Raw genomic sequence first — 12548 nt, forward strand, 5'->3', positions numbered from 1 at the left:
TTCTCTCTTCTTTGATCCTTCCCCTCTCGATTCAGGTAAATAACATTTTTTGCTGCTTTTTTGTTTTGACTGAGTTTTTTTGTGCTCGATTAATAGTTAGTTGTTTTATGTTTTCAGTTGGATATTTTTCATATTATCGTTTGTTATTGATGAAACTCTTGGGGTTTTGGGGTTGGTGATCCCAAATCAGGAAAATTGATAATTTCAACTAGATTCAAGTATGGAGCCAAAACAAGAATTTGATGAAAATGAATGATTATCTGCCTATTTTGCCTATAAAAGTTTCAATATCAAGAATCGTGAAGTCACGATTGCTTCATTTAATTTAAAATAGCACTAGATTCATCACATTTTGGTGTCATATAATTCTAGATAAGGCTTCCAAGTTGATCAAACTTTTAGGACCTTTTCATATAATGTAATGAATTGTTTTGTGGCCCTATTTATATCTCTTAGCTATACTTTGATGTAAATCATAAATTGCATGTATTTATTATTATAAAACCTATCACATAACATTTTTTTTTTATCATAATAGGTTCTGATGGTGCAAGAGAAGGGTGTGAAAAAGACTATTAAAGATGGAATTGTGATGCAAGTATGAAATATGACAAAAAAAGAATTTACAATGGAATTAAGATGTATTTTAGTTTTTTGCAAAGAAATTGGTGAAACATGCTCTTAAAGATGCAATGCATTTTTTTTTCTTTTTTCATACATGCACTACATAGCAATGTATTTTAGTTTTTTGGTTAGTTTTTTTTAAAACCTACATTAGATGGCAATGTACTTTTTTGGTTTTTTTTTTGTTCTTTTTTAAACAAATAAATAACATTGTACTTTATGTTTTGTTTTTTCTTTTTTTAGAATTTTATAACAATATAAATGTAAATGTTACTTAACAAAAAAAAATTATCTCACAATAAATAAAACAGAAAAATAAAATAAAAGGGTAAAATAATCATTCTTACGGTCAGACTCATAATCCAGTCAGATGTATTCAGTCAGGTACCCAGCCTCTGACTCGGTCCACCCTATTTCACTTGCTGACCCAAGCAAAATAAGCCCTGCCCTAATTTGCCCCTGTGTCCATTTAGAAAAAAACGCGAACAGAGAGCAACTATCGCCTCCTTCCTCACGTCTGCAATTTTCGGTGCCTCCTTACTCCTGGCCGGCGACGCCATCGAACATTGCCGCCGGTGTTCCTCAGCCTTCCACAGTAGCGCAGGTAAGCAACATATTTTTCGATTTTTTTCTGAAATCACGATTCACAAACAAGGTGAAGAAATTTGATTTTTTTTTCGCTTCCTTCATTACTTCCGTATCTCCGGTGTTCTTCATCTTGTTTTGTTAGAAGTTGTAACAGGCACAATTGACTTGCATTTTGCACCAATTTTTCTGAAACTTCTCCGTGTAATATCTTGATTTTATGAAGCGACTCTCCTTTTAGAACTATACTTTCACCTTCTCATTCAAATTTCATGATCAGTTTCTTGAAATCCCATTGTATAGGCCCTAATAATTCGAGCCCTAAAACCATATCATGACCACCTAATGGTATAAGCAACGTATCCGTAATGAATTCCTTAGATTGTATCATCCAAGTAAACTTTTTGCAAATGTGTTGATAATGAAGATGATTTTCCCCAGCTACCCCTACATTTTGGGTTGCTATCTGTTCAACTTTGCACCCTGGTCTTTAATCTGAGTTTAAATCCAAGAAGTTGTGAGTACTTCCAGAATCGATGAGAATATGTATAGGCTTTCTACCTACAAACCCCACAACTCTCATTGTTTGATATCCTTGAATTCCTGACAAAGCATTCACAGAAATACATGGTTCTTGATCACCCAAAAGAATCATATCAATATCATCTTCGTTTTTACCACTATCATCTTCATCTAAACCCATAATCTCTACTGTAAAGATTTGAGTTTTCTGGAACTGACATTTGTGATTCCTATCATATGGTTGGTCACAGTAATAACATAGTCCATTTGCTTGTTTTTGTGCTCTTACTGATGCAGGAATGCAATTTCTTTGACCATTCTTTTTAGGAAAATTTTGAATGGGGTTTTTGAGGGGAATAAGTGAAAGTTGACAAGAGAAGAGAAGACTTTTGCTTTTTAGATATGTTTTAGGTTATACATGGAGTTTAATCATGTTGTACCCTTTTTATAGTTGAAAGAATCATGAAGCTCTTGTATTGGAGCTTTTAATTGTTTTGGGTACAACAAGTTAGGTTTTGTCTTTAGTTGTAAAGTTTGGTATAGCTTGTGCTATAATTTGCTTATATTATAGTAATCTAATTGCAGTCCAATTTCCTGTTCATCTTCACTGTCAATGGGTGGAGGTATGTCTGCACCCAAGCCGGGCCCCATGATCGGCCTTCGGATTGTTGTTGCCGGTGACCATGGCACCGGTAAGTCCAGCTTGATTAGCACTGCTATTCCTGCAAATGATCCTCCGGTTTTACCCGAAGTTCCTTCTGTGTTGGCCCCTATCCGGTTACCTGATGATATGTTCCCTTACTGTGTTCCTATAACGGTGATCGATACGTCTTCAAGGTATTGGGTTATTGAATAACACCCCCTTGTTTAATTTCAAGAAGATATAATTAAGTATGTTTTTTTTTTTCTTATTCCAGTTTGCAGCATAGAGATGAACTTGCTGAGGAGCTCAAGACAGCTGATGCGATTGTGGTTACGTGTTCGTATGATCAACTTGCTACACTTGATCTTGATCATCGATTGTGCACATTTTGGCTAAAGTATCTCCAAGACTTACAGGTAACTTTAAGCTTTAATGTCAAAAGTGGGTAACCAACTATCTATTGGGTTTTAAAAACACCCCTACGTTTTGAGAAGGCAATTGGCTTTTAATTTTTTTTGTTTTCAAAAATAGATTTGTTATCTTGATTAGGCAATCTCTAATATCATCTTTAAACATTTACATACAGGTAAAAGCTCCTGTCGTCGTGGCATTTTGTAAGTCAGATATAAAACAACCAATTCATTTGCCAAAGCTGATGTTACCCATTCTCCAACGGTATCCTCAGCTTGAAAATTACTTGGAGTGTTCAGCCAAACTGCGTACTCTAGTAAGATCCCATGTTTTTTTTTTTTGTTTCAACATGATACTTTCTCTTTTCTCTGTGTTTAAAGTTTCTAATGTTTATATTGTTTTTGTTTTTTCAGACACCCGATATTTTTCTATACGCACAAAAAGCCGTCCTTTTCCCCACTCCACCACTTTACGATCGTGAAACAAAAACTTTAAAGCCTCGATGTTTGAGGGCGTTGATTGGAGTCTTTACTCTTTTTGATTCTGATAAAGATGGGTGTTTAAGTGACAAAGAGTTTAACGACCTCCAGGTTATGTCTATTTATTTTATGTTACTGCATGTTCTATGGTTGTTTAACGATTTATATCCTTTTTTATTTTTTGAACAGGCCAAATGTTTTGGGACACCTATGGAAGATATAAAGGTGCAGTGTGTGAAAAGTTGTGTAGAAAAGATCATGCCAGAAGGAGCTGTCATTGATAATAAGCTTACATTAAGAGGCTTTCTCACAAACCATGCGGAGCTTATTGAACATCATCATCCAGAAATTACATGGACCATCTTAAAAAAGAATGAATATGACAATGAAATCAAGTTCTGCTGTGATCGACTGCTCCCTCCAATTAAAAGAACCCTTGATCAGGTGATTTTATATTTGGTAAACATTTTTGAAATGCAAAATTTTTTATTCTAGCAATAAAATAATACAGTTATTTTTTATATTTTGTAGAGTGTGGAGCTGACAACTGAAGCTCTGGAACATCTTAGAAGAGTTTTCTCCTTGTTTGACATTCGTGGTGTATGTTCTAGAATCTTTTTTGTAATATTTAAATATTTGAATAAATTGATAGTATGCTTGTTTTTTAATCAGGACAGGGCCTCTAATGCACGTGAGCTAGAAGATCTTTTTTCTACCCAACCAGTAAGGTACTCTAGTTCAGTCATGGTCTTTTTAAATTTTTTTTTTTTTATTTTATTTTTATATTAAGGTTTTATATCGAATTTGGTTCTTGGAATAAGGATCAAAAATTCAAAATCCATATGAAACTCGAAATAAGGACCAAAGTCGACACAAAACCTTGAAATAAGGACCAAATCTGAAAAAAAGGTTTCGGATTTAGACTAAACAAGCTAAAATTAAAAAAGTGCAGGGACCATTTTTTGTAGTTTATTCTGTTATTTCTCTTTTGCTGTGTTTTTTTGTATATGTCAACTAGGTGTGAGACCCGTGTACTACACGGGTTTATTTAAAAAAAATTAATATCTGCATTTTTTTCCCTTAATAGCAGCATACTTTCATTTGTATCACATAATAGCATCGGTCTTAGAAAGTTTGATCCCATAATAACGCCATACTTTTATTTTTCACGTTTTTTTTACTAATAAAAGTGGAAATCTTCCATTGGTGACTTCCCAATATTAACTGTTATCTTTCAACTACACACTCTCCTCTACCTATACATGATCTTCACTCATTTTCCTGTCAAATAGATAATTCATCACCCATATCAAAACACAAGTAAAAAGATAATGAGCAAATATCAAGGGCAAAATGGTCCAAATACTGTAAAATAGTCTTAAAACAAACTCAAGTTATTTCGTAACGATCCTAAAACAAACTCAAAAAATTAACTTTGTTGGAAATGAGTTACCTGAATACAAGTTGAATACAGGTAGTCCGATTGACATATGTGAAATGAATTTTTTTTATAAAAAATCTAAAATAAAGCAAACCTCCCCCACACTTTTAATTCCATCTAATAGCATCATACTTTTGAGCAATGAAAACCATTATAAGGCTGCATGGGTATGAGAAAATAACCCAACAGATATGAGTAAATATCAGGGGCAAAATGGTCCAAATATGGTTAAACCTAAACAGATTAAGTTTTTATTAACAAAATACAAAATACAACAGCACGAAATAAAACTATTTACAAATTAAACAATGAACTAATATAGACTAATATCAAATTAATATTAATGGTCCCCAAAGTTTAATAAGATATTAATTTTGAAAGTGAAACGCATAAATACAAAAGATATATTGAATAAAGTAACTTTTTAAATTGCAAAATGTCAACTTTTATGCTTAACTGGTCAAGAGAATGTTACATTAATTTCCATCGTTTGTATACAAATTCTAATAACAATCATTGTATTTGTTTTAATCACATATATTGGAGAGTTCAAACAGCTTAGTATAGACTAAAATACCATTCTGTAATCAGTGAACCAATCTTTATCGTCTCCATATACAAATGACAAACAACAAAAGTGGTAGATCTAATAGAGTAATATGGGAAGTTAATACTTAATATAGACTATTATCAGATTAATATTAATGGTCCCTGAAGTTTAATAAGATGTTAATTTTGAAAGTGAATTGTAGAAAAAAAGGCAATGCTCATCAAAAGTAGCTTTGTCTACACTAATTAAACTGATATTGCAAATATTACATTAGTCTCTGGATGAAGCTCCATCTGTAGAGGTAAATGTATTGGGAGAGTTATCAGTCACAGGATTTTTATCAAAGGTATATAACCATTTAATTAAATAAATTATATATATATATATATATATATATATATATATATATATATATATATATATATCTAGCGATCTTTATTAATGTTTGCTGAATCTTTTTGCAGTGGGCTCTAATGGCATTGCTCAACCCTGTACTTACTGTTGAAATTCTGAAAGACATGGGATATGCTGGAAATCCTACTTCTGCAGTCAAAGTCACACAAAGAAGAAGAGTTGACCGGTCAGACAGAAATGTCTTCCAGTGCTTTGTTTTTGGAGCTAAAGAGGCTGGGAAATCCTCACTTATGCATGCCTTTGTTGGAAGGTTTTTCTCTTATGACTAAATAAAACAAAATTGTACTATTTGTTTTGTATTGGTTTTTCATGATATTATGTTTTATTTTTACACATAGGCCGTTTTCTCAAGATTATACTCCAACAATCGAGGAGCGCTATGCTGTTAATATTGTTGATTTCCCGGATGTAAGTACATTTCTTTTTCATCCTGATATATGCTTTTGTAATCCATAGTACCGTATATTACTTTTTTGGTCCCGGGTATATATGATTTATGCAAATTTGGTCCCAAAAACTTTTCTATTGCAATTTTGGTCCTTATTCAGGGTTTTTGTAGTATCTCTGGATGGAGTCTAGTCATTGTTCAAAGTAAAACGACTATTTTTTGGACCAAAATTGCAACAATCAGCTATACCCAATGACCAAAAATGTGTTTTACTCAATAATATATGTGCTTCAAGTGTGATTGATGTTTCTTTGAGTAAACTATGTTTTTGGCCTCTTGAGTATATATGTTTTTTGGAAATTTGGTCCCAAAATGTTTTTTTATTGCAATATTGGTCTTTATTTGAGTTTTTTGTAATGTTTGTGTTCCCTATTCATGGAAAATGACCATAATTGCAGAAAAGCTATACGCAAGGACCAAAAATAGTTGGTTTACTTGGAAAGGGGACTAAAAACCAAAAATGATGACCAAAATTGCAAGAGAACTTTCTGGGACCAATTGCAAATGTATTGTCAGGGACCAAAAATGTAATTTCTTTTTCATTATTTACAGGGAAGGAGAAAAACTTTGATTTTGCGAGAGATTCCCGAAGATGCGACCCGAAAGTTGTTGACACATAAGGATGCTTTGGCAGCCTGTGACATAGCAGTATTTGTTTATGACAGGTAACCTTTTTTATTTTTATTGTTTTTAAATCAGGGACATTTTTGTCTTTTATTTTGCTGTTTTCTAACCAGTGCAAGCGCGACTTCGTCGGCAAAAGCAACAGAGTTGCTTGTTCAAGTAGAATCCACAGGGTATGTGGTCCCTTGTCTCATTGTTGCAGCTAAATGCGATCTCGTACCTTTTGCAACCACAATACAAGATACAACAAGGGTAGGGTATACATATACATCTTTCCCTGTCTTTCTGTCTGTATTAAGTTAAAAAAAGTGACATTGTATTTGTCTTTGTAGGTGAGTATGGGAATAGAGGTGCCTATACCCATAAGTACAAAGTTGGGAGACTGTAATGATATATACAGAAAAATTGTGAGTGCAGCTGAGCAGCCTCATTTGAGAATTCCCAATTCTCGGAAACAGTCTGGAAGCGTTCTCTTCTGGTAGTTTCTGGTAAGTGTTGTCTGTATAAGGTTATATCTGGATGTTTGAAAAATTGATTTTTTTTTTTTCTAGCAGTCGGAGCTGCAGTTGCCCTTGTTGGGCTAGCTTATGCTGCTACCAGGGATAAACCATGTGACCACCCCGGGCCTCATGATGATACACGGCCTACAGTATTAATTTGGTTGGATATTTGATGTTAATACAACTCATCCTGAGATCAATATCTTTCATAAAAGGTGTATTTTTTTTTTTTTGATATTGAATTAGTTACCTTTTATATGCAGAAAATTCTACTCTCCTTTCATCCCATTAATCACCATTGATATCATGTTCTAGAAAAACATTTATTTTGGGTCAAAGTTAACACTTCAATAAATAAAAGTACATTTTTTTGTTACAGTTACTTTTTCAATGTTAACAAAATATACATCTTAAATTTCCAATAAATAAATGCAAAATACATACAAGCGTTTTTGTTAAACATTTACCCTCTTATTTATAAAGTTTGGGGATGTCAAAAAGTCTTGTGGGTCGTCGAATATGGGGGATATTTGTTAAAAAAATTGGGGGTGGCGGCGAGGGTAATAGGAAATCTAATAAAAAATAGCAATGACTTGAGTTACCAAAATTCAAAAAAAAAAAAAAATCATGTTTATAAGATGTTATAGCAATAACATATAATGTGTATGTGTTTGTAACATCCCAATTTTTAAGGCCAAAATTTTTGTTTTTAATTATGTAACTTATAAAACCGTTTACCAAAAACATTGTCGATATAAAATCATAATAAACATGTCTCAAAATCATATAATCAAATAGCAATAAAATGAGAGTACAATCCCATGAAAACATATAATGTGTATGTGTTTGTAACATCCCAATTTTCAAGGCAAAAAATTTTGTTTTTAATTATGTAACTTATAAAATCGTTTACCAAAAACATTGTCGATATAAAATCATAATAAACATGTCTCAAAATCATATCATCAAATAACAATAAAATCAGAGTACAATCCCATGAACCTCAAAGTGCGGAATCTGGTGTGTATGTGTGATGCGCTGCTACCGAGTCGACTCTTTCCCCTTCGACGAAGAGGTACCTGAAACAAAACTGAAAACTGTAAGCACGAAGCTTAGTGAGTTCCCTCATCATACCACATACCGTACAATAACATATCTAGCAAGCATATCTGGGTGTCGGCCTCCCCTTCGGTCTATTTCAACCGGATAGTTGCCTAGCATATCTGGGTGTTGGCCTCCCTTTCGGTCTATTTCAACTGGATAGTTTCCTAGCATATCTGGGTGCTGGCCTCCCCTTCGGTCTATTTCAACCGGATACCGGAGACTATTTCACCCCTACCACTACCACCTAAATTCATAACATACTGGCACATAGAACATAACAGATAGTGACATACCAAATAATTATCACACAGAAAATTATCTAACTACAACTCCTACTAGTGGGCCGACATTGTGGCCTTAGACCCACTTCTACCGGAAGGTAACTCACCTCGATATCGCGTAGTGTTTGCACAGTCCTCGGTGCGGAAATCCACTCGCCTCAACTCCTCAATCCCTACACAACAACTTTTCTCGATTACTAATTCATACTCACAACCCTCCCTTATAAGGGTCAACTCAAGTCCAGGTCAAAGTCAAAGTCAAACCCTGGTCAAAGTCAACTTTGGTCAAAATCAACATCTAGTTGACTCGACTCGCCGATTTGGTCCACCAACTCGTCGAGTCCATGTCCTTACAAAATGCTACAACCCCGACTCTACTCGTCGAGTATAACAAGAACTCGACGAGTTCTCCTTCAACCATAGCATCGGGACCATCTTCAACCGACTCGCCGAGTTCATCCTTGAACTCATCGAGTTCGTCTTCATCCGCATGAATGTGTCCAGTCTATGACTCGCCGAGTTCTCCTTAAACTCGTTGAGTCCGTCTCCATAGGGGTTGGGGCATCGCCTTGAACTCGCAGAGTTTGTTCATCCACTCGCCGAGTTCCATGATTTCCAGGTCCCTAATGAGCCTAGAAAACTGAGTGTTCTTCTACCCTAGCATTTGGTCCATAAATAGAAAGGGTTTGATGGAAAAATATGACCCGAATCTCCGAGTCCCAAGAACGACTCGCCGAGTCCCTCTTTGTCCAAAACTATACAGTCGATTTCAGCGGGTCTTAATGTTGGAATAGTGTCTAAGGCTGCAACTATATTAGGCAAGTATTTGACCCGATTGTGCATGGTCCTTTTGGGTTGCCTTCACCATAGCAACTTGATAGGATGATTTATTAAGAGAGAGTAAATATTATTAATATATTATGAGAATAATATAATGAATAATATATTTGTTATTTGATTAATATAAGTCATAGAATTAATTAGAATTAATTTGGTGACTTAAAGAGGCTAATTAAATAAAGGGGTATAAACTGTCAATTGTTTGATAGTTAAACTTTGGACTGTAAATCCATTTGGATATGGTATGGACGAATCCTAAGGGATTTAGGATAGCTAAAATCGTCCATATGATTATCTTAGGAATGGATTTGGATAGCCTTAAGAGAAGATTATCTGATAGGGACTTATCTGTAATCCTTAAGGAGTCTACAAGTATAAATAGACCCTATGGCATGGGGAATTCGACACTTAACCAAAAGTAAGGAACCTCTGGTCGAAATTCCTCCCCTCTCCTCTCTCTTAAATCATCCTTCTTGCTTTGGTGTTTGTAAGCCATTAGAGGAGTGACATTTGTGACTCTAGAAGCTCCAAGACAACAAGGTCAACAAGCAATTCAAAGGTATGATTCTAGATCTGTTTCAATGTTGTTATTTAGCCTAAATAGTTATTAGAAGTCTTGGATTCAAAGCATGTTTAATTAGAAAGCCTAGATCCGAGCATTAGGGTTTTGCATGCGCACATAGGAAAGTTCTTATGGCTAAAACCCATCAGTGGTATCAGAGCCTAGCTTGGTTTCCTTTAAATTGTTGCTTGATTAACTGAAACAAACCTGCAAAATTCGATTTTTAGGTTTCTGAGTCATGGACTCGGCGAGTTCCAAGGTGGACTCGGCGAGTAGGCCTGACTCGGCGAGTCCCCTTGTGCACTCGGCGAGTCCAGGCGTCAGGAATGACCAGATTCAGGATTTCTTTGTAATTATCTTATCTAAACTTTCCATAAACTAATTAGATCAATGTTAATTCATTTTTCTAATAAATACAACTGCAATCTTGATCTAGTTAAAGGTAATTATCAACTAATTAAATATTTAATTTCCTTATATGATAATTAATTAATTATTTTGATTATTTTGGTAATTATCTTAAAAGAAATCTTGAATAAATCAAATATAGATAATTAGGATATTAATTGTTAATTGGAATTATTTGTTATTTGATCCTCCATGTTTTAAATGTTTAAAACTTGCCCTCAAGTTTTGAAATTTATATTTATGATTAAAAGTTTTAATTTAGACAACTTAAATTTCAAAACCCTAGATTTTAAAAGGTTTAAAATACAACCCTATACTAATATGATATTACTAGTATAATATATATATGTATAACTAAATGCTAGTCTTACCGTTAGTAGGCCTCATTCACGAAGCCGATCTATAAGGTGGGTATAAGGTTGCGGCCTATAAAATGGCGCTTAATGGGTGTACACTCACACCCACCGCTTGCTTGATTGGTGGAGGGTCGTTAGCCGAACGGGTAGGATAGGGCAACCTCATCCTCTCATTAAAAGTATAATAAGAAATATAAAGTAACTACACATATTTTAAAATTCCCAATCTTAGTTACTTTAGGAAAAGTGAATTGATGCAATCCCATGAAATTACACTTTGCACCTTGCTAAGAAGTTAGTGGAGCGTGTGTGGTTTACCGGCACACTAATTGGTTCTAAGCGAAGGTGGCAAAGGGTGATTCATTGTTTATCATAGTTCGATGGAGCGTGTGTGGTTTACCGGCACATCGAATAGGTGATCGTTACAATGAAGGCACCATGTGAATTTGCATGGTAATTCACACCCGCTTTGTGATCCTCGGTATCCCAGTCACAAACAAGAGGGGCATATCGAGATTTAAACATGCCATTGAATAGTTTCAATGAATCTCATCCGAACCTAGGAATTCTCAAAAACACTTAGGACTAATAGTTTAGGTTTTTGTGATGGAGAATTAGTGAATCGTCATTCACTTACCTTCAATTTATTTGCATGTTAGATTACGACATCCCTTTTCTAATATGTAAATGTCATTGTTGGATCCTAGCCCTAATTTTTCTTATTGGGTGATAATTAGGGATTCATATTCTAATCTATCCTTGTCCTTTTCTAATTATAGATGTCGAACGCAAACAACGCTGCTGCTAGTTCTTTCACGTTGATGAGCCTTTGCCAAAAGGTCACTTTCGATGGAACGAACTTTAGCGAATGGATAAGATACATTCGCACCATTGCTCGCTATGAGGACAAGGAGTATGTCCTTGATGAGAAGCTCGAGAAAATCAACACCGAAATCGCTACTCCAGCCGAAATCACCGCCTTTGAAACTCATGAGCGAGATGCAACGAAGGTACATTGCATCATGATTGCTACCATGAACTCCGAATTCCAAAAGTCCTACGAGGACATGTACCCGTACGAGATGCACCAAGACTTATTGGAGAGGTACCACCAAAACGCGAGACAAGAGTGGTATGAGATTTTCACTAACATGATTTCCGCGAAGATGGGTCATGGAGAATCTCTTACCGTGCACTTGCAAAAGATGCAAAGGTATGTCGACCGCCTTCACAAGTTAAATGTTGACTTCGGGGAAGACTTGGCGATCGACATGGTGCTTCACTCTTTGCCTCCGATGTACAACCAGTTCAGGATGACCTACCACATGAACAAAGAGGAGGTCACCCTAAGCAAGCTCCAAGGTCTCTTGAAGGTTGCTGAGAGCAACTTCAAAGACAAGTCTGCTGCACCGACTCCCAATCCACCTGCTGCTCCTGTCTTGGCTATTGGTCAAGGAAAGGGAAAGAAGAGGAAGGCCTCATCGAAGAACTATCGCAAGGTCAAAGCCCGAGATGGTGCCTCTTCTAGTGGGACCAAAGTTGATCCCGCTAAGCCCTGTCCTAACCCGAAGGAGGCAGAGTGCCACCACTGCCACAAGATAGGACATTGGAAGAGAAGCTGCCCAGAGTACCTGCAAGCAATCAAAGAAGGAAAGATCAAGCCATCTTTCGCAGGTATATACATAATTAAATCTAACGATTCTAATCATGCTATTTCTTGGGTCCTTGATACCGGTTGTGGTTATCACATTTGTTC

General features: G+C 35.4%; 1 protein-coding gene across 9 annotated transcripts; it reads left to right on the forward strand.

Moving 5' to 3' along the window:
• The first annotated feature begins 1061 nt into the window (after positions 1 to 1061).
• Positions 1062 to 7533, forward strand: LOC145053532 (mitochondrial Rho GTPase 1-like). Of its 9 annotated transcripts, none has more exons than XM_079001586.1 (16): positions 1065 to 1228; positions 2029 to 2238; positions 2317 to 2568; positions 2649 to 2790; positions 2961 to 3101; positions 3199 to 3375; positions 3454 to 3708; positions 3796 to 3864; positions 3937 to 3987; positions 5530 to 5601; positions 5720 to 5919; positions 6008 to 6077; positions 6670 to 6782; positions 6855 to 6993; positions 7074 to 7229; positions 7296 to 7533. In XM_079001586.1, exons 3-15 carry the CDS (start codon positions 2345 to 2347, stop codon positions 7221 to 7223), a joined length of 1803 nt encoding a protein of 600 aa, XP_078857712.1. In that variant the 5' UTR covers positions 1065 to 1228; positions 2029 to 2238; positions 2317 to 2344; the 3' UTR covers positions 7224 to 7229; positions 7296 to 7533. The 9 variants fall into 9 exon arrangements, with proteins under 9 accessions (XP_078857719.1, XP_078857712.1, XP_078857713.1 ...); XM_079001587.1 differs by having other exon boundaries at positions 2059 to 2238; XM_079001588.1 differs by lacking the exon at positions 2029 to 2238 and having other exon boundaries at positions 7293 to 7533.
• Positions 7534 to 12548: the final 5015 nt, after the last annotated feature.

The sequence above is a fragment of the Lactuca serriola genome, chromosome 5, assembly GCF_051521515.1.
Source record: "Lactuca serriola cultivar US96UC23 chromosome 5, Lser_US96UC23_V15, whole genome shotgun sequence".
In the NCBI taxonomy this organism is placed as follows: Eukaryota; Viridiplantae; Streptophyta; class Magnoliopsida; order Asterales; family Asteraceae; genus Lactuca; species Lactuca serriola.

Bases quoted from the DNA above. Each gene is read 5' to 3' on its own strand.
- LOC145053532 (XM_079001586.1), top strand. From the start codon at position 2,345: ATGGGTGGAGGTATGTCTGCACCCAAGCCGGGCCCCATGATCGGCCTT. The intron at 3,709-3,795 runs GTGATTTTATAT...TATATTTTGTAG, and splicing joins TTAAAAGAACCCTTGATCAG to AGTGTGGAGCTGACAACTGA. The intron at 6,994-7,073 runs GTAGGGTATACA...TTGTCTTTGTAG, and splicing joins CAATACAAGATACAACAAGG to GTGAGTATGGGAATAGAGGT.